Genomic DNA, 22,890 nt, shown 5'->3' with positions numbered 1-22,890 from the left:
TTTGTAGGAATGTGAGAAAGAAAATTTCAGACAAGATGATAAACAGCCTCGTCTGTAAATTAAACATATTTGATAAAAACTCACTAAAGTCCTTGGAGGGGGAGAATGAAAGGAGTTGTTTCCTGACTTTTCAATTGTTCCTGTCACTGCCTTTTAATCCCAAGTGTCTGGAATTAGTTAGGAAATGATAGAAATCTAAATGATTTAAAATACTTCAGTTAAAAGATGTAGGTAGCCTGCAATGCATTTCATTTAATCTATTATTATCTTTTTGCTCTTTTACAGATGGATTTTTGTGTAATCAATCTTCTGTTGTAGTTATAGTTTTTCTTCCAAGTGCAGACTAAAACTATACTTTAACTAGGTTTATTGATTAATTGAAAGCTAGCTTCATATCCTTCATTTTCTAGAAACAGGCAGTAATGACATGCATCACTGCCCCTGCTGTGCAACTTTGGATCTTATCTTTAAAAGTGATTATTTGATAAGAAAGATTCCCCACATTTAAGTTCTTTTATTTTTAATCAAGTTATAGAGGCTTTTCTTGTATCCATTCCAAACCACCCCAACCTTAACTGATGGGTTGCTGTAATCAGGATTGCTGAATTCCTAAATTACTTCATTGCAATAAAAGATGACTAACAACAAAAGAACCAAAAAGGGATAGAGAAGTTATGCAGTCACTAAACCATAATTTATTGAGGCAATTCATTTCCAAATCTGAGCAATTTTTATCCATTCTAGCATCTCAGAAGCTGTGTACAATCCTTTGAAGTGTAAGATGGATTGGGATGGCCCAAACCATCCAGTGAGTTACCATGACTGAAACTGGATCTATAACTGAGTCTCTTCTGTCCTATCTATTCTATTACTTCGTCTTGCCATCAGGTGCTTGTAACAGTGCCTCAGGTACTCAAAAACTGTTATCACATCTCCCCCCAGTCCTCCTTTATTAGACTAGACATTCCTAATTCCTGCAACTGTTTATCATACATTTTAGTCTCAGTCCCCTAATCACCTTTGTTGCTCTATCTAGAGTGCAGAAACTTTTGTTAAAATTTTGTACTGACTCCACTAGATATTCAGACTACATACTTCGGTGAACATTTGCTACTCAGAAAAAAAGTCAGTGAAGAGGAATTTTTAATTAAAAGCTTTATTAAAATGAACACAAACTCCCATCTTTTCCCATGAGGAAAATTGCTTATTTAAAATGATAAAAGTGAAGTCCAAGAAGCTAAAACAAAGTTAAATACAGAACAATAATGTACCCGCCTATTACCATTTATGTGAAAAAGTAATCCCTAAAGTCTCTGTATAGAGGACATTTTGCACTGAAAAAAAACTATGTTAGAATTATTTATTTCCAAAACTCAAAATATCAAGCCTTGGAAAGGCTTTTAAGTAATCATAACTATCCAATTTTCATTTTCAATAATGAAAACAAACTAGTTTGGCTTTATAAGGACTATGGGAGAAAACACTGTAATAATAAAATATCCTACTCCTAAAGGAGCAGTACAAGAACTAGAAATCTGCAGTAATTTCATATAGATTCTTGCAGTATTCTGGTGTTCAAAATAAATACCAGCTTTTTTATTGGTTTATTTTCAAAATCAATGTATAGAGCTCATGTTAGTTAACTTATTTAAATTTCTCAGGTCTTCAAACCCCCTAGCTCTACCACAGTATTGGAAGAGAAAATTGTAAAGGAATTTAATAGTATTTATCAGCAAGATAATTCTCAAAAAACAAAATAGAATGCTGGTCAAACATGGGTTGGGAAGAGAAGCCAATAGAAGGAAGTTCAGTTTCAAAAAGTGGCCCAATTCAGTTGGGAACCATGAAGAAAAACTCTCCAGAATGACAGCACAACCGTATGGCAAAAGCAAATGTACAGCTTTTTTAAATGCTGGCATCCTTATCATTCTGAGCCTCCCTAATTGCACAAACAAAGCAGAGCAGTTGTTAAGATATTGGAAAGAATCCCAGAACCCACATTCTGTATTTTTTTTCTCTATCTTGTTTTCATTGTACCCTGATAAAGCCAAGTTAAATAATCATGCTGAAGCACTCATGGCTTCAGTTGGGGTTGGCAGGAAGCCAGTAAAAGCAATGCTGTCCTTGTAACATAGATTTTAATCCTTTTGTATATGTCAACATTGCATGAAAGTTTGTAAAAGATAAAAGCTCATATTGCGATTTTATTTTCATCATTTTGACAAAAACCTTCACTCCTGCACCTAGCCAATTTTGACTGATCTTGAAAAGCACAGAAACAGAGTAGTGCTTAGATAGGATATACCAAGAACCTGAAGAGCAAAAGGCTACTTGAGAATTCAAATATGCATATGGGGAGGTGGCAGTGGTGAAATGCTTCTCTATTATGGCCAAGAATACTTATATAGGCATGTCTTATATAGCAATGTAGAATGATAGCTGTTTTATGGCCTGTGTTAGCAAGCAAGATGAAGATAACTGTTCAAAACTCAAAAGCAAGCACAATATTTTTTTTCATCTGGAACATTTTCTCCCCAGCCTTTAAGAATTGCAGATGTCCAGGATTGAAACTAAAATAATGGCTTTTTTTTTTTTTACAAAAAATGTCTTTTGTTTTGTTTAAGGCTTCAAAAAACCCATCAGATTTATTCTAGACCAAAGCATGCACCTGAAACAGCTTGCCTTACCACATGTTGCTCCAAAAGTAACCTACCTCAGCTAACCTCTGGAGATGAAAGAAAATGACTTTTTCTTGCCTAAAATGTTTTTTTTTAAATCATACCCAATGTAAACTGTTGTGGCCCTGTTTTTGCAGGGATTATTTGAACAGGACATTTTATATAAAATCAGACTTGTTAAATTCCATATCTATGTTTTTCAGTTTCCATCAGAATAGGAAAATGATAAGGATACTAAAATTTTATGCAGGAATGAATAGTACCAAATTTCATAGAAATCAATAAGTTTCAAGTTACATGCTTTTGATAATTTGCTCATTCCAGTTATACTGCATTTGTTAAATTACTAATCTCCCCTTGAGAAGATTTGGTATGATTGAGGATGAGAGAGGATAAAAAAAAGATGTGCAATTTACATAAAGGGAAAGGGTTTCAAACCCATGCAGAGGTTATTATATGATCCTGTTTGATGTCCCTCCCCCGTGAACACCTGACCTTTTTTGTCTTGGCTGTCCTACAGTTCGCATTGTCTAAGATTCTCATACACATGCAAAGGCCAAAATGGGATGCAGACTGTTACTTCCAAGAATGAAAGGTAGAAGGAATCCAGATGCATAGAACTGTATTATCTACAATTACTTTATAGATTAAAAAATACAATGATTTGCCAAAAAAAAAAAATCAAGAATAAAAAAGTAAAAAGAAAACTTATGATAATACTATTTTATTTAAAGGCAATTCTGGTAAAATATTGCCTTTAAATAAAAGAAATTATTAGAATATAATCTGCATTTCTCAAAGGTGCTTTTTGAAAAGGCAACTGGACTTTGTTTTTCCTTGAAGACATTTTACTTCTCATCTAAGAAGCTTCATCAGTTCTGATTGGATGGAGAGGGGGATGGAAGGATTAGGTTGTTCTGCATGTTGTAAAAGTATAGATAAGAGGAAAAAGTATGAAGAGAGATGAATAGAAAACTAAATAAAAATTCAAACAGGGATCGATTTTTAAAAATGATGCAGTACATAGTGTTAAATATACAGTATATACAGTGGTTAATATAGTATTCATCAGAGACAGTATCATTAGCAATCAAGAACAGAGAGAATGGAACAGAACAGAACTGAACTTTATTACAGTCAGACCAGCAATAGACATCACTGCTTACAATATATTTAAAAAAATAGTACTGACCTTAATAGTGGAAATAACATCCCTGTTAAGAAAATACATGTTCTCAGACTAGGGTCACTCCCTAGTCTACCTGAGTGAAAAGCTAATGTTGAAAGTCATTTTCCAGGAAAAGTAGAAGGCAGGAATGCAGGCCCTTTCAGTAACATTTTTCCCCCTTAGAAGACACACTGTGAAGAATGCATATTATCGCACATTATTTAAGATGTTCAGTTGTTTCCCTTTATAAGTTGCCACTGAAAAAATTGATGTAGAAAATGTGGGGACAGTATTGTTTCCAGAATGTTTTTGTTTGTTTCCCATCTTCATTAGTTTTACAAATATCTCAAGACTGAACACCCCACCTTCCTACCACCATTTCCCTCACAACAACCTATGAAGTGAATAGGGCTGAGAGCGAGTACCTGGCTGCCTTTCATAGTGAAGGCAGGACTTGAGCTTTTACTTGTCTAGCCTGGTGCCTTAACAGCAGATCAAACTGGCTCCTATATATAGGATATATTATATCCTCTAATGTCAGTTTTGCTACCTTACTTTAATCCAAACCATGTTTTTGACTAATTTTTATATTCTTAGTTAGAGTAATAAAAATGTGCTAAACTTCTAATCACTTTTTACAAGTGTCATGAATTGCATTTTTCCAAAGTATTTTATAAAAAACGCAAGAAAACCTGCCTGGAAAATCGATGAAAAGAGCCATCTACTGGATAGGAAGTTATTACTAATTTAGCTTTTATACAATACAATACTGTGCTGTTATCTTTGGTAATAAGGCTGTGTATAAAACATTAGAAAAAGATGCTTATGCTCTATCACAAACAAAACACCCCTTCTTCAAGAACAAAATCAGCTGCGTCTTTTGAAAGACTCATGAGGCTTGCTGCTTCAACTGTCTCTGCATGGACTTTGTTTTGCTGACAAGGCATCTCTTGGAATGCTTTACAGTCCTACATTGTTGTGATAAATGTTGAGGCATACAGATATCCAGAGTTGAGCATAAGCCCTTATCCACAGACTTTAGAGCCTGTAATTTTTTTTCTAAAGATTTCAAAAAATCTAGACGTTGATTTAAAAGGTTTTTCTGGATGCTTTATTTTTTAAAAAGGTTAGTTTTCTAAAATCTTGGTATCTTAATATAATTGGAATATTTAAAAATGTTCTTATGATTTGTTCATTAGTCAGGTATGAATTACATTTCAAACCTTTAGAAGAATCCCAATTTTGGGGAAGGGTCATGGCACATATGCAACAAACCATCATGATTTGGATAATAAATTTCATCAAAAAATAATTCTATAGAGATAGCCTTCAACGTACAACTACCGTATATACTCGAGTATAGGCCGACCCGAATATAAGCCGAGGCACCTAATTTTACCACAAAAAACTGGAAAAGTTATTGACTCGAGTATAAGCCTAGGGTGGGAAATGCAGCAGCTACCGGTAAATTTCAAAAATAAAAATAGATACCAATAATGTTTTTGAATATTTATTTCAAAGAAAAACAGTAAACTAGCTCTGTAAGTGGAAAAGAGGGTCAATAAAAACAATATGGTATCAACAATAACTTTAAAAGTACAAAAACCTTAGCTCATTCAGCAACCAAGCTAAAACACAAGAGTTAAAATCCTTCAAAACTCATACAAAGCGCGGTCTTCACTGCCATCCATAGCATTACTAATGCCACATTTCTTTTTTCCTATTAAATGTTTTATTCATTTTCATTTTCAATTTTGTACATTCACTTATATACGGGATATTTGCAATAATAATAATATAATAGTAAGAAAAAAAAAAAACCCCAACCTAAACACAACTCATAAACCCAACCTATCACTTTCATACACCCCTTCTTCTCCCCCTCCAACTTTCCTTTCTCCCTCCAACGATCACCCCTCCTACTTCCCTTTCCCCTCCTATCTTCCTTTCTCGCCTTCCTCACCCTCCTTCCCCTCTCATCCTCCTTACATTCCCCTCTTCCTCCCTCCTTACTTCTCCCTCTTCCTTTCCTCTACTTCTCACTATGGTGCATTTCTCTATTCCTTACGCCAAAAAGAAAAAAGAAAGGAAAAAAGCAATAAGAAAAAAAAAGAGAAAAATAAAAAGAAAAGATAAGGAACAACAGTATACAAGTGTATTCTTCTTATTCTATATATTGAAACTATATCTCCACCCACCCACCCACCCCCAATGAACCCCCCTCCCTAACCCCCTCCGACTTCCCAGGTCACACACCCGGCATAGTTCAGTACCATTCACCTTCAAAATATCTTATTAACAATAATAATGAAAATAAAATAAAAAAAAAAACACTCCGAAAAAGAAAAAAAACAAAAACAAAAAAGTAAATAAGAAAAAATTGAAAAATCTTTTGCATTATGCTCAGCCTCCCATCATTCTTAAAATTTAAACAGTGTGAGTCATTCCATTTATATTTTGTCCTCGTCCCTTACTTCTTGGATATTTACCCCCATCTTCCTGTAGACTCTCCAGATAGCCTTTCTTAACCTTATATTCAAATATTAGTTTATACAAAAATCAATTTATCTTCATGCTTTCGCTACTCATCTTCCTATCCTTCGTTTCATGTCTCCATTCCTCCCAAGCCCAAATTGCATAAGATTAGGATCTCGCTCTTCACTTTAAAATCCTGAGCTTTTTATGTTATACTTCAAACATGTAAATTCGTAAAATGTGTGCCCAAAATCCATACCAGTTCGTTCAATCCCAAGATCCCTTCATCAATATCCCGCTCCACCTTCCTTTCTGCCCCACTCTTCCCAACTCCATTCATCCCAAACCGCAATTCAAATAAATCTTAGTCCCCGCTTTCCTCACAGAAAACGCTTCATGCGCAGTTTGGATTGAAATTCAAATAAGTCTTGTAAAAGTCCCGTATAATATCTGTCTAGAATAAGCAATGCTTCTTTCCATTCCTCATCAGTACACAGCTTTGCCATTTCATACCAAACAGAAATCCTAAAGTTTTAATCAGTCCAAAAGCTTAGAAAGTATTTTAAAGACGTCGCTGGGTCTATATTCTTTACTCTTCTGCCCTTCCGGAAAGAAAAGGCAACCCTCTGCCTTATAACCACGTGTCCCGCTGCTTTGAGAATATGACTGAATCCTCAGATTCCGCTCTTCTGCCTCTCCAGTAGGGGGAGAACAACTCCCTCCTTCTTGTAACCAAGTGACTTGCTGCTTATCTTTCCTTCACCTTGTCCTTCCGCGTTTCCAAGTGAGTCAAGAAGCCCCGCCTTCAGAGTTTTATAATAAAAGTCCTGAGCTTCCGAAACAGAATTAATACGAAATCTTTGATTTTCAAATGTAACCGTGATTCCAACTGGAGCTTCCCATTTATACTTTATTTGACGATTTCTAAGTTCTTGGGTTAAAAAAGTATAACCTCTTCTTGCTTGCAGCATCTGGAGCGGGATCTCTTTAAAGACAAACAAATCATGGCCATCGATTCGTAGCCTGTTATTGTAAAGTTTTTGAGTAATCGCATTTCTGGATTCTCTTGTGAAAAAGTATATAATTATGTCTCTTGGAAGCTGTCGTTGCTCTGCTACACACGAATTCTGGCGATAGATTTTTCGAATATTCCAATCAAAATTGAGTCCCGGACCTCCCACCGCTTGGCTGAAAGCTTCTACAAACGTCTGTTTCAAGTTCTCTCCTTTCTTTTCGGGCAGTCCTCTAACTCTTATTGCAGACGCCTTTCTGTTATAATTTATCATTGTAAGTTGTGTTTGAGTATCTGTAATCTCTTGTTGTAATGCTTGGATATTAGAAGTCAATTTAAAATTAGCCCCCTCCAAAGTTTTCAATTTCGTCTCCATTTCTTCAATATAATCTGTTAAAGTAGACGTGACTTCAAACATATTCGCATTTATCTGGGCAATTTTGGTCTGTATTTTATCGCATAAATCCAACACAAATTCTTTAATTTCTTTTCTAAAGTCATTAATTATTTGAAAGAGAAGCTCCTGTGTCAAGGAATCTCCAGTAGGTGGCGTAGGAGACAAAGGCAGCGATTTGGTAACAAGTTCTTTAAGCACGAGGGGGGAGGATTTTTTTGCCTGTTTAGACCTGGGAGACATTATAAATAAAATCTGAGAGTAGACAGATAAACAGTGTCTTCAGCTGGTCAGTTCTCCATAAATTGTTTGTAGATTTGGCTCATTAATGAGTAGCGGTCTCCGGGGAAATAAAGCCAGTTAATTACGTCATCAATCACCAACACAGTAAAAACGCCATCTTGTATCCCAATTGCGCAGAGAAATTCAAAGGAAAAACAAGGCTGGTGTTTAGATAGTTAAAAAAAAAAAACACATCACAGAAGTGAGACCCGCTCGTATTATCTTAAAAACAATTTATCATTGTCCTGAGTGCGGGAGTCGGCTGTCTAGGGCTGCAAAAAGGCAGCTGCAAAGAACTGGCTGGAGATAAGAGCTCAGTTACGCTGGAACTATTCTCTGTTCGCAGCCCCCCCAAAAAAGGAAAAGGGCTGTGAACTACGAATAAATCCTAACACCTGAGCTTCTGCCTGTCCCTTTCTGCCCGAAAGGGATGATATCTATTGATCTTAATTAGATATACAAACCAGAACTTTAAGAGGGGCTCCGTTGAGCTCCTCGGCGACAGGCTCCTCCCACAGGAAGTCCTAATGCCACATTTCTTGAAGGCGCGTTGCACCATGTCCTCCGGAATCTCTTCCCATGCATCACGAACCCACTTTGCTATCAATTCTATGTCGGGCTTCATCAGATTTCCACCTTTTGTCAGTCGGGCTTGACCAGATGACATCCATTCATGCCACATCTTTCTCACACGGTCTTTAAAAGGTTTATTTAAACACACATCTAGCGGTTGCAATACAGATGTAAGCCCACCTGGAATAACGGCCAAAGTAACTTGAGAAGATTTTGCCACTTTTTAATGTCATCAGATGTGTGGGCTCTGAACATATCCCAAACTAGCAATGATGGTTTTTTCTTTAAGGCTGCTCCTGGTCGTTCTTTCCAAATTTCTTCCAGCCATTTTTTTGTTCCGTCTTCATCCATCCAGCCTTTAATATGTGCGCGCACTGTAATTCGTGGTGGGAATTTGACCTTTTTAGGCAAGGTCTTTCTTTTAAAAATAATGACAGGCCGCAGCTTAGTTCCATTAGCCAAACATGACAGAACAACTGTGAAATGTTTTTTTTTCATTTCCTGTGGTTCTGAGAAAAATAGTTTTGTCTCCCAAACTTGCCACAGTTCTGTTGCTTGGAAGATCAAAGGTCATAGGTGTTTCATCCATATTTCCAATATCTCCCAGGTCATAGTTATGAATCCTTCTTTGTTTTATGATGAATGAATGGAATGACATCACTTTTTCATCAAGGTCTTTTGGCAAATTCTGTGAAATCTTTGTTCTTTGCCGCAAACATAGGGCAAACCTATTCATGAAGCGGGTACACCATCCTGCTGACGCAACAAATTTTTCAATGCCTGGTGCTTTTAATTTGTCATCTTGTGCCATTTGAAGGGCACGTAAGCGAATTCCCATGCGTGTTACGCAGTAACCATTTTGACGACACTCCATAACCCATTTATGCAATTCAGTCTCTAGAGCCCCATATGAAGTTGTTAAACCACGTTGAGCTTTTTTTGCCTTTGGAATCTTTTCCAAGTCAGCTTTCTTTTTCCGCCATTCCCTCACTTGTTTTTCATCAACACAAAATTCCCTACTTGCAATACTGTTATTGCTTTCTTCTGCTCTTGACACAACCTTAAGTTTGAAACCAGCTTCGAATGACCTGCGTTTTTCTTTTGGTCCAGGAGTAGAAGTATTGGGATCCATTTCTAACAGGATTTTTTAAAAAAAGACTTGTTCGGGTACCGTATCTTTTAAGGCCTAATGCAGGCTGATATTACAGAAAGTGATGACATGACTGTTTGCATAGAGCAGCCTGTGTTAGGGCTCATAATATACATTCTACCAGTGTCCTGCCTGTGCCCATTAAATATACAGCCTGCCTGTGCCCATTGAATATACAACCTGCCCTGTGTCCATTAATTATACAGCCTGCCTATCTGTCTATCTAGTTATGGTCTCGCTTTCTCTCTCTCCCTCTCCCTCCCTCATCTCATTATCATCTATCTCAGTGTTTCTCCACCTTGAAGACTTGAAAGTATGTGGACTTCAACTCCCAGAATTCTGGGAGTTGAAGTCCACACACTTTCAAGTCTCCAAGGTGGAGAAACACTGATCTATCTAATTAATATAATTATTTCTCCCTCTCTTTTTCACTCTCTCTCCAGCGCACACATGCAAATGCATAGGGCAGCCCACCTCACACACAGGTAACTCCGGGCGGCTTACAACATTATGATGCACGTCTCCCCATAGCAGAGGAGATGGGGAAGCCGGGGGCCCGGAGATCACCTGGGGAATGCCGAGGATGCCCCAACTCAGCCCTCTTCCCGCTCCAATCATGTGCCGCTACTTTCTCCGAGCGCGGTGCTTTACTCACTCCTCGGAGCGTTCGCAACTTCGCTCCTTCCAATTTCTCGGCCTGGGAGGCTCGCCGGGCTCCGCCTACCCCGGGCCCCCATTGGTTCAGCGGGCCGAAGAACGCGAGAGGGGTGCGGTTGGGAGGGAAAAGCGCTTGGCGCGAAGGACTTTCTTCCAACCAGCGGAACCCCCTGGCGCAATTGGGCTGCGATCGGCGGCCGTCCTTGCTACAATCCGCGCCGCAGATCCCAACAACGCTGTCAAGATTAAGATCTCTTGAATTAGATTCCGGCTGATGCGGCAGGGGCTGCGCTGGCGGGGACGGGCGGAGGGGATGGGACTTGGAGTCCTACAATCTTGGCGAGTGGGGAGTCCCATCCCACCCCGCCCGTCCCCGCCAGCACAGCCAGGCTGCAATCGGTGGTCATCCCTGCTACAATCCGTGCCGCCCGCCTCATCAGCGGAATCTAATTCAAGAGATCTTAATCTTGACAGCGTTGTTGGGATCTGCGGGTGAAATTACTTTAATCAATGGGGTAAAGTCCTTTCTCCCACCCCCCACCCCCCCAGCTCTGATGCGGGCATAAGGAAAGTCCTCTCTTTCCCCCTCATCAGAGCTCGGGCGAGCGAAAGAAAGAACTTTACCCCACTGATTAAAGTAATTTCACCCGCAGATCCCAACAACGCTGTCAAGATTAAGATCTCTTGAATTAGATTCCGGCTGATGCGGCAGGGGCTGCGCTGGCGGGGACGGGCGGAGGGGATGGGACTTGGAGTCCTACGACTCGAGTATAAGCCGAGGCGGCTTTTTTCAGCCCAAAAGGTGGGCTGAAAAACTCGGCTTATACTCGAGTATATACGGTATTCTTTTACGATCATTCGGTTACAACAGTACTAAAAAAATGATTTGAGACTGGTTTTCACATTTTGACTGCTGCAACATTCCCAGTCACATTGCCAAAATTTGTATGCTTGGCAAATAGCTGTATTTATGATGCTTGTACTGTCTCAGTCACGTACTCATGTTCCCAGCCAGCTTCCGACAAGCAAAGTTAATGGAGGAAGCCAAATTCATTTATCAACCTCAGAATTCATTTAACTGCAATGATTCACTTAACAACTATAGTAAAAAGGGTTGTAAAGGGGGGCAAAATTTACTTAACTATCTTTTTTAGCAATGGAAATTTTAGACTCAAATGCAGAACTACCTAGGAAGCTACTGCTGGTAGCCCTTGTTGAATGACCATTCATTTAGCAATCACTTGAGTTTACAATTCATCCTTATAGTTATAGCTGCTGCTATTTCCCCATGGCATGGGATCGCAAATCTGACAACCGCTTCACAATTAAAAAGACATTGCAATGCCCTGTAATCACATGATCGTCATTTGCAAATCTTCACTGCTGGCTTCTGAAAAGTGAAGTTAATGGGGAAGCTGGCAGATCACAAATAACAATGACTACAAAGCTGCAACCACACAGGATTCTTCTAATGAACCGGAATCCTAAGTCAGTGCAGTCACATGACATTGCACTTCATAACTAAGTCATTTAATGATATGCTTGCAGGTCCTGATTACCATAATTAAATGAAGATTACCTGTATATAAATACATATAAGTTGAAATGATGTAGAAAAAATCTTCACCTTTTTTTCTTAATTACAGGTAGAAGTATTTTGAAGTTTGGAACACTTGTCAGCACATCAAACACTTATGACAAAACTGGGATAGTGACCATTGAAACAGACAAGCCTTTGCTTTGGACAATGGGAATCAAAGAAAAAGGCTGTGCTTAAAAGATGGTGACCCTACTTAAATCAACTTGAAATTCAAAAATGAAATTCTCTGGAATCCCACCCACTAGGCAACTGATAATTATTTTTCTGCAATTATTTCATTATGCTTTTATAAAAATTCAACATTTTACGTAGTTGGTTTTTAAAAATTTAGCTTCATTCTATTGAATGCCATAGATTTTATGATTTTCTTCTTAACGCAAAGCTGTATCCATGTTTTTAAAGCCTGAAGTTGAATGTATTTTTAAATGTAACCAATGCATAGAAAACTTGTTTAAAGATATGTATCGGTAAGATGATCAAAAGTAGATATATACAACATTCTATGCTGTATTCCAGCTGTTGCTTCTATGCTCAAACTTTTTAGCAAAACTTTGCTACTGGTTAGAATAAGCAGTGCCTCCTATTTGTTACTAATTAATACCCATGTAATAAGTAACTGTGACTTAAAAATGCATGCAAAATTAGTCTAGATGATGCTGTACAAATAAAAAATTGCATAGGAGTACAAACACCTACAGCCCTCAATACACATCTAGGCATAAGCACAAAGCCTGGCTTCACGGACTCTCTGCTCTATCAGATATCACCTCTTTATTATCCACAACAAGGAAAAGACTTCAGTAAATTCTACTCCCACTGATAGTGCAGTAATTTTTATCTCCTAATTATTGGTCTAACCACAAATAGCTGCGGTTTATTTGTGATAAGGAGGACACACAAATAAATGGCCACAACAATAAACAATTTTGCTTGCATTAAAACAGCATAGGAAAGATATAATGAAACTGTTATGTGCTTGCATTAAAACAATGTAAGAAAAATATAGCGAACCTGTTTTTTTGCTTCATTAAAACATAGGAAAGATACAGTGAAACTCTTATTTTGCTTGCATTAAAATGACATAGGAAATTGTATGCCAGTACTAATAGAAGAGGAAATGTGTTTGTATGTATAGTATCTAATATGTGCACTTTATCTCCTAATCCTATGGCAGCTAAATATCATATAGGTCTCTGCAAATAAAATTAAATCAGAATAAATTCTACAATTTAAGTAGTGTTAATTATATTTTATCTTGGCTCTATTCTTACAAATGCTGTTTCTTAAAGCTTGCCAAATGTAATGGAATTAGTTCTTTTTGAAAGCAATGTCAATTAATACCATATTGTAATGAGATCTACAATTGCCTTAATAAAGATATAATTTAAAATATATTTGTTAGTTACATTTTTGCAAATCATACACATTTTTTTCAGCATGAAGATTAACAGAAGTTGGGCATCTTCAGCAATAATTCAAGTTAGGCATATATAAATAAGTCAATTGTATAGATAACTGCTCAATGCTGTTCAGTTTTTTTTTTACAGCACTGATGTTTTCCCAACTTCCAAGAAGAAATGGAAGTTATCTGCTCTTTCCTAAAAGCTCCTATCAGTGTAATCTTCAAGAGTTGGTTAGTTAAGCAAGTAGGACACCACACAAATTTTATTTTAAGATCTAGTTTATATTGACAAGTTATAAATGAGGAAGATCTACACAGACAATTAAGTCAGAAAGTCCACATTGATCTGCTATTCTACCATGCACAAAGTAATGTCTTCTTGATGTGTTTAGCCACCACTGTAAAAAGAAAAAAGAACATCAATTGAGACACTGTCACATGATAGTCAATGATATTATTATAGAATTATATTTCAAGAAACATAATTATTACCCTAAAATTAACAAACTCAGTGAAAGAATAAGAATATATTCATATAAAAGTATGTAATAAGAGTGTTGATCAGTAGACAATGCAATGAGTTCAAGATGCTGGATTAATTAGTAAATAGTAAGGTTACACACAAACTGCACACCAAAATATCTAATTAAGGTTCTAAAGACTATACCATCTTATGGAAGATGTTTATATGAAAAATAGATCTAATTGACTAAAACTAAATTTCAATTAAAATGCTATTTTGGATCTCAATTATGAAAAACTTTTTGATTTTGCACGCACTTTCATATTGTCTCTGGATTCAACAGAAAGATATAGAAGAAATTAGTAGTCAAACCTCAACGATGCCAGATAAACCAATATCAAGTTGTTTTTACATCCACTCTCTCGTTCATTGGTGATATATCTCACCATCAAATAGTCAGCCCCATATTACTAACAAAATAACCCACCAAAATGGATAATTAATGTAGTCCAAAATGAAACATAAAATTATTCCACAAATAAAAGCATTTTTTCTGCAGAAATAATTTATTACAACTGAATGGCAGGGCACACATTGTAACAGATGTTCCACTGAGACATGGGTAGAGATCCTAGAGTATCATGCAATTATCCCATTGTATGTATCATATAATGTACAAATATAGAAATGACTTATGGAATCAATTATAAAAATAGGGGACTTATATCACTGAATAAATTAACCACTTCTATTATTGTTTCCCCAAAAATAAGACTTGATCTTTCTTTTGGGCCCCAAAATAAGCACCAAGTCTTATTTTCAGAGGATGTCTTACACACTTACCTTAAAACTACTGCAGCTAGGCCTCCCAGGCACCAACACCTATCTTGGTGCTGCCTGACTGCTTCTATGGCCAATCGCCACATGGCTCGTCACACCAGTTCTGCTGCTTGTGGCAGGAGGCTAAATGGTATATTGTGCTGTTGCGCACACAAGAACAGCACCGGCACAACATGTCACATTGTGTCCTGCTACAAGCGGCACCACCAGTATTTACAACCAGATGGTGAGTGGGACTTAATTGGAGCAGTATTTATATTAGGCAGAGACATGAAATTCAGACTAGGGCTTGTTTTGGGGATAGGTTGTATTTTCAGGGAAACACAGTAGCTGGCCTAAGAAATGCCCCTTTTCAAAGGAACTACTTTATTCAAGAAATATGTATAGTGGTGTCTTAGTAGTAATAACATATTTATTTCAAAATATATTTTAAATATATTTATACATTAAATATAAACAAAAAAGACAGCAGCAAATGTTTTTAATTGTGGCTTTTATTAACATGGCACACTATTTCTTTTCAGCTTAAGAATCAGAGGCAACTGCAGGGACCCTGAAATGTCATGTTTCCCTGAAAATAGAACATATTCCAAAAATAAGAACTAGCTTGATTTTTTTATGTGTGCTATTATAAGCCCTACCCCCCAAATAAGCTCTAGTTAAGACCCGACCCACTCATCCCACCATCTGATTGTACATGGGGTGAGGCACATGCGTAAAAATCAAGGTAGGGTGGGGGTGGAGCTGCCCCATGCACCCCGCACCTGCTTACCTTAGGACAGCTGCAGCCAGGTCTCCCATGCCCCAACACCTGTCGCACTGCTGATTGACTTGTGGCTGAACGTTGGCCCGAATGCGATGTGTCACACAGCATCCTGCCAGAATCAGAGGCACTGGCGTGAAAAGCCATGCATCCTACCAAAAGCGGTGTCATCAGTGTGATGTGACACATGGCATCTGGCTGCAAGCAGCCAGTCAGGCAATGGCATGACAGGTGTCAGGTCGTGGGAAACCTGGCTGCAGTGGTCCTAAGGTAAGCGTGTAAGATACCCCACACACACCCCAAAAAATAAGACCTGTTGCCTTTTCTGGAGGCAAAAAAATAGACTGAGTCTTATTTTGGGCAAAACATGGTAGTCCTGGTGTGAGGAAATATCTTTTGGATTTTATTCACAATTTGATGGCACTATTAGCTCTTACTTTGGAGCTCGTGCATTAATAATATGAAATTGTTTTTTCTAATTGAAATTGATAAAGCTGTTATGATTCTCCTTTATACTCTTGTGAATATATGGGATATTATGTTATGGTATATGGCACTATCCCAGAATATTGTCTAGCTTTGTGAATTAGTTCAAAAGGCAGGAGTCAATTTACTCATTGAAATATGTCATTCTGTTTATAAAATAAATGCTAATATTCAATCTTTTACTTGAGTGGTATTATTAAATAACTATGAGGGAGAAGGCATTTTCACTAGTAGTGTCCTGCCTTAGAAATGCCCTTTTAAAGGAGTTCCTTTGTTCAAGAAACAAATAAGAATATAGCAGTATCTCAGCACTATTAACATGCTATTAAAGTCTTTTATTTTTTAAAAAAAATCATATTGTTAATTTCTGTATTTAGTTTCTTTATAATGCATTAGCATTTTTTAAATAGCAAACTATCATTGAAATATTCTAAGTAAATGCATGTATCACAGACTATTTTGTTGTCACATACAAGATTCTCAGATGACACTAAAGAGGGAAGAGAATATTAGGAACTATTATTAACTTTTTGTCAGATCTTTTCCAACAAATAACATTTAACACATTTACTTACACAATAATATTGTTGATTGGAATGTGGATCAATTTTACGAAGAAACCAATAAATCCCATTATTGCAAAACCTATTGCTGTTGCCATGGCAATCTTCTGGAATTCTGGAATTTAAAATTACATATATTTATTCAATTCCTGAGTCACTGTGATCCAAAAATAATAATGGGCAGCTTTATTAAAAAAAATTTAAAAGCACCATGATATTTAAAAGTACACATTTGCTTCAAAAGAATTATTTAAAAAATATTCCCAACTGAGAAGAACCCACCAGGTACCCAACCCAAGGGGGCAGCCACCTCTTTGGGGTTCTTTTGAATTGGAAAGGTCGGATCCAAATGAATGCAGGTGCTCCGAAAAAAGAGGGTCACACTAGATTAGATTGCTTAATTGGTAGAACCTGGAGTCAATTAAGTCATACAAAAGAGATAGGTATTACAGAATATTATGTCATTTCCTAAAGCGTTTAGAATACTTGAATTAGTGGTATTTTTTTTTATAGAACATAAGAGTTGGACCATGGAGGTCTTTTGGTTCAAACCCCTTAGGCAGGGGACCCTATACTATTTCAGATAAATGATTATCCAGTCTCTTTTTGAAAGCCTCCAGTAATGGAGCATCCACAACTTCTGAAAGCAAGTTTTTCCATTGGTTGATTACTCTCTTCATTAGGAAATTTCTCCTTAGTTCTAAATTGCTTCTCTCCTTGGTTAGTTTCCATCCATTCTTTATTGTCTTTTGGTGCTTTGGAAAACAATTTGACATACACCCACACACACACACACACAAACACATTATTTGAGGGGCTCTTTGTAGGAACACTGCAACACTGCTATCGTGTCTCCCCTGGTTGTTCTTTTCATTAAACTATTCACACCCAATTCCTGTAACCATTCTTTGTAATTTTCAGCTTCTAGCTCCCTAATCATTTTTACTGCTCTTCTCTGCATTCTTTCCAAAGTCTCAGCATCTTTTTTATATTGTGGTGATTAGAACTGGCTGCAGTGTTCCAAGTGTGGTCTTACCAAAGCTTTGTAAAGCTGTACTAGCACTTGACACGATCTTGATTCTATCCCTCTATTAATTCAGCCTAGAATTGCATTGGGTTTTTTGGGTATTGTCAAAAAAAAATCAAGAGCAATCAGATACTTAATTACTTCCTGAGTATTTTCTAGACTCAGCATTTGTGTAAGAACTATCTTCTCTAAATCTAAGAAAAAGGTCAATTTTTTCACTTAGAAAAAAATATGCTCACTACTGATAAAGTTAGTATTACATATTTCTGGGCTCCAGTTCAAATCACTCTGCTCACGTTATCAAAAAAAAGTCCCCCTGTAGCCCCTATTTCAAAAATGTACCTCTTGCATTGTTAAAATAAGAACTGAAGAAAACTTCAGTATCTTTTTAAATGCAACTTATACTTTAATATCTCCTCTAGAAATCTTTTGAGTACTTCACAAATGAAACAATATACTAGAGAAGTGTTTTTAAAACTTTTTTCTTTCACACTATTAAAAATTATGGAGGATCCCAAAGTTGTTGTTTGTATGGATTATGTTTATTGACTTTTATCTTATTAAAAATTAAATTAACACCTTTGCTTCCATTATTGCTTCGCATGATAAACAGGGTTTTAATATTGCATTATTTTTTAAATAATTTTGAAGATTTCCAAGAGTATTTTATGTGACCATACTTTAAGAACATTGTGGAGTATAATAGATATATATTTTAGATTTGTTGACTGTCCACCAGTAAACATAGTTTACTGGTTAAATTTGAGTTTTTTAATCTGTATTTTTATTACTTTCAATTTGTACTATTATTTGTAGTATTTTTACTTTCACTCGTTTAGAGTTAAGGTTTCATTATTAGAACGAAAACATGTGATTTGATATAGAAACCTGACATGAATCCACTGTGATTATAGAAATGGTTTATTTCTTGCATTTTATATTACCATTGTTTCCCCCCTTTTTCCTCTTGATTACTTTACCTTTTCTATCTGGTTTTGTGCATCTTTTAACAAGTCTAATGGAATCTTTCACAAACTGGCGGCTGGGCTCTACAAATTGCATTACTTGATCCATGATGAACTGAAAAACAAATTAAATTTCAAAATAAATGGAAGCAAAGATAAATTTTTAATCAAAAGTATCTCTGATATTATTGATCTTGTATAGAAAACTTAAAAGCTGTCACCCATGGTTATTCTTTCAGAGGTTATTAATCATAAAATTAAATCTGAGAATATTCCAGAGGTGACCTTATCTCATTTGACTAAATATGTCTAAATGCTGAGTGATCAGTATAAGCAAAAAAACTTAATTCTACCAAATTGAACACACTGCCACAGACTGCTACCCTGGTTTAGAAAGAAGTGTGTCAACTACTACCTCATAGATACTGGGCAATCAGTAGTTAGTAGCTCCGGTCTTTTCCCCTGATTGATTGTCTTGGCAACGTTTTGGTGAGGTCTCACTTGCCATCTTCAGGCTGGGTTTTGGGCTTTATGCATGCATGCATGCATGCATGCACGCATGCATACGCATTCTACAATAATGTACAATAAATAAGTTGAAGAATTCAACGCATATACAACATACAAAACGCTACCAGGATTCATTTAAGATTTGCTTACCTATGGGGATAATATGGTTCCATTATTTTACAAATTACGTTAATAGACAAACTGACCTGTTTTACAGATATCAGTTTTTACAGGGGGGAAAAGAAAGCAATGCATTCTGCGCATATAGAGAGTGGTTTTCTTCTGCAACCACTCTGCCGCCTTCTTCTGGTTGTTTTCTCTCGGATTCCGTTTGGTACGAAACGGCATTATATTCGTTGAGGCTTTATAGATACAAGTGCTTGTTTTAAATTAAGATTACCAGTCATTCGCGGAAACCCAAAAACCTGTAAAAAGTAGGTACGGCTTTCGATACCAGAAAAGAGCGAACAGGAAACTGTAAACAATCGTCTCTTGGGATTAATTTAGGAAAGACAATTAATTACACATTAATGTAATTTAAAAAGCGGCACGTCTGAAGTCGGGAGAGCTAGAATACTCTACAACTAGCCAGAAAAGGAAAGAGCTGCGCTTTAACTAAATCTTGACACTGAAAACGCCAAGGTGTCATTCTTTCTTTCGGCAAAAAAATCGAAGAAAACACAGAAAAAAAATCAGAATTACCCGTAATTAAGCCATACTCACAGTTGCGGAGAGAAGCTCGCTACGCTGAACACGCTGCAGCCAACGAGGCCCTTTAAGACACGTAGCAAAAGAGAACGCGAAACCGGAAGAGGCGCCTGCGGAAGAAGCCCACACTTCCGAGTCTCAACTCAGCCACGTAGGTTTCTCCCAGAATTCTGGGAGTTGAAGTTCAGAAGTCTTAAAGTTGACGAGTTTGGAGCCCTCTGGTCTTACGGGGCTACTTTATTTCAAGCAAGGTAGCGCGAATTATTTTTCATAATAAAACCCCACATTTTCGAATTTGCTTTTCAGGGTGTGTTAGGAAAAGGATACAGATTGGTTTATCTGTTCATTTATTTATTTATATCCCGCCTTTATTGCTTTTATAAATAACTCAAGGTACGAACATATCTAATACATATCTAATAATATCTAATAATATTTAATTCATAAGATCCTTGCTAGGATTGGTTGGAGTGAGAGAGTGACTCCTCGAGGTCAGACTAATGTAGGACTAGAATTCACGGTTTCTAGCCTGGTGCCTTAACTTCTAATCAAACGCACCCCATATATAACCGAACCGCTAAAAATACAACCTCAGCATTGACATAATAATGAAAAAAGAAGCAAAGAGGGGCGAGGGGGAGAGAGAATGGCCTATAAAATAGAATCAGATCTTAAGAATTAAACATTCTTCCTTATCCCTTCAGGGGCGGGGAGGGGGGTTGAGAGTGAACAAAATCATTGTTCAACATAATAAACTAGAATATAAAAAAGTAAACTACACAGTGAAATAAGAATTTAAACTCTGAATTCAAAACACAATACCTCAGTTTTAATCCATTTTGGTTTTTGCTGAAATATTCATTCACAAGTCAACTAATGTGGCACAGATATTATTTATGAAATTAATGAGGCTCATAGATAATTGGTGACATCTAAATACTAAAAGTCAAATCATGCATTTCTACCCCAAATCCCTGCAGTGTCTATTTTGCAGAAACAAAAATTGTTACTATTCAAGAAACAGGCAAAATCACGCATATCGCACCCTAACAAAAATAAGCGTAAAGCCAAACAAAACACAAAATGCTGAATTATAAGCATTTATCTTCACCTTTGTTTCTGTTTTAAAATGTCTTTCAGAAATGTAGATGATTCTGAGGGTTGCTATTTTTGTTTGCAGTCATGAATGAAGAGTTTTTCTGCATAGCAATAGCAATAGCAATTAGACTTATATACCGCTTCAAAGGGCTTTCAGCCCTCTCTAAGCAGTTTACAGAGTCAGCATATCACCCCCATAGTCTGGGTCCTCATTTCACCCACCTCGGAAGGATGGAAGGATGAGTCAACCTTGAGCCAGTGAGATTAGAACCGCTGAATTGCAGATAACAGTCAGCTGAAGTGGCCTGCATTACTGCACCCTAACCACTGCGCCACCTCGGCTCTTAGCAGTCATAAACTATTTCCCTCCTGCTAAACTAAAATCAACTGAAATTGAAACAGGTTTAACAAAGAAATAAACCAAATTGTTTTCCATTTGGACAATAATAATGGTTGTTTATTGCTAAGTCCTCCGGCTACAAGTCTTCGACTTACGACTGACAGCTGGCAACAGCCTAGCCGCGCCTGATTGGCTAAAGCGCGGCTGGCTGAGCGCGGGCTGCCAGAAGCACTCCCATTGGCCGCCCTGCTTGACAACTCCCATATAAATAGCTGTCAAGCAGGGCGAGGTGCTGAATCCTGTCTCTACATAATTACTTGCTGCGTTTATAATAAATTGCTGTTCAACTCACCTCACCCGCCTCACATCTTGTCCATCCTTCGATCTTTTACAGTTATTGTGTCCAAATGGCTTTTATCAAGGTCTCCAACTGATGGCTTTTATTCCCAGGTTGGTACAGCAAGAACCAATTAGTGTAGTTGGGATTTGGAAGCATGTAGTTTTCATTGACTTACATTTTGTATCCTATCCCTCCCCCCCTTTAACTACCAAGTTTTCTTCATGTGTGATAACATCCATCTGGCATACCACACCCATTAAGAGGCAGGGGGAACACAATTTTATTGTTCTGGAGGGAACTGTAGAACATCAGTCCATGGGGGAGGGGATCTTTCAGTGGTTAATTGGCCTAAATCCGAGATGGCGAACCTATGGCACATGTGCGCAAACGGAGCCATTTGTCAGGTCACACGAAGCGTTGCCCTGTCAACTGGCCAGTGCACATGCATGTGCTGGCCAGCTCAGTTCAGCATTTTTAAAAGCCATTTTTCGCCCTCCCCAGCCTCCAGAGGCTTTATAGGAGCCTAGGGAGGGTGAAAAGAGCCCCCCCACCCCCCTGAGGCCCTCCAGAGGCTTCAGGAGCTTCCCTGAGGCCTCCAGAGCGCAAAAAAACGGCCCTATGGGCAAACCAGAAGTTCGTAGGGCTGGTTTAAGTCCTCCGGAGGCTTCAGGGACCTTCAGGAAGTGGTTTATAGTCCTCCGGAGGCTTCAGGGAGGTCCTGAAGGTCCTCACGGGGGGGGGGGGAGGCTGTTTTTGCCCTCCCCAGGCTCCTATAAAGCCTCTGGAGTGTGGGGAGGGAGAAAAAACCATGCAAGAAATGGGGTGTCGCTTCTCTCATACATGCATGCGCACTGGGTGTGTGTTGCACTTTCATTATGGGTGCGGCAAGCCCACGCACAACCCCCATATGCTCCCCCCTTATGGCATCTGAGCCAAAAAAGGTTTGCCATCACTGGCCTAAATCATTAAAACCCTTGATGCATGTGTTAAAAGGGTCTAAGGATTAAAGGTAAGGTAAAAGTTTCCCTCACACATATGTGCTAGTCGTTCCTGACTCCAAGAGGCAGTGCTCATCTCCGTTTCAAAGCCGAAGAGCCAGTGTTGTCCAAAGACGTCTGTGGTCATGGGGCCGATATGACTAGATGCCAAAGGCACACGGAACACTGTTATCTTCCCACCAAAGGTGGTCCCTGTTTTTTTACTTGCATTTTTACATGCTTTCAGACTGCTAGGTTGCGCAAGCTGAACAAGTAATGATTGGAGTTCACTCTATTACGCAGCATTAGAGATCCGAACTGCCAACCTTTCTGATTGACAAGCTCAACATCTTAGCCACTGAGCCACTGTGTCTCCAGGCTTATGATTAGCGATACTTTAAAAAAATCAATAAGACCTA

General features: G+C 37.8%; 2 protein-coding genes across 6 annotated transcripts in view; one reads left to right on the top strand and one right to left on the bottom strand.

The window, feature by feature from the left end:
- Positions 1–13,759, top strand: part of TPK1 (thiamin pyrophosphokinase 1) — a 392,033-nt gene extending 378,274 nt beyond the window's left edge. For all 4 annotated transcript variants that reach the window (XM_032234581.1, XM_032234582.1, XM_032234579.1 and 1 more), the window contains one exon: positions 12,036–13,759. In XM_032234581.1, coding sequence (XP_032090472.1) covers positions 12,036–12,166 — 131 coding nt within the window. In that variant the 3' untranslated portion in view covers positions 12,167–13,759. The remainder of the gene's footprint in view (positions 1–12,035) is intronic.
- SEC61G (SEC61 translocon subunit gamma) lies at positions 13,653–19,839 on the bottom strand. Of its 2 annotated transcripts, none has more exons than XM_032234584.1 (4): positions 19,732–19,839; positions 18,514–18,613; positions 16,519–16,621; positions 13,653–13,789 (listed from the first exon to the last, which is right to left on the bottom strand). In XM_032234584.1, exons 2-4 carry the CDS (start codon positions 18,605–18,607, stop codon positions 13,780–13,782), a joined length of 207 nt encoding a protein of 68 aa, XP_032090475.1. In that variant the 5' UTR covers positions 18,608–18,613; positions 19,732–19,839; the 3' UTR covers positions 13,653–13,779. The 2 variants fall into 2 exon arrangements, with proteins under 2 accessions (XP_032090475.1, XP_032090474.1); XM_032234583.1 differs by lacking the exon at positions 13,653–13,789 and adding an exon at positions 14,167–15,569.
- Positions 19,840–22,890: the final 3,051 nt, after the last annotated feature.

This window comes from Thamnophis elegans, chromosome Z, assembly GCF_009769535.1.
Source record: "Thamnophis elegans isolate rThaEle1 chromosome Z, rThaEle1.pri, whole genome shotgun sequence".
NCBI lineage: Eukaryota > Metazoa > Chordata > Lepidosauria > Squamata > Colubridae > Thamnophis > Thamnophis elegans.
Note: the sequence above shows the minus strand (reverse complement) of the source record. Positions and strands in the feature narration are given on the sequence as shown.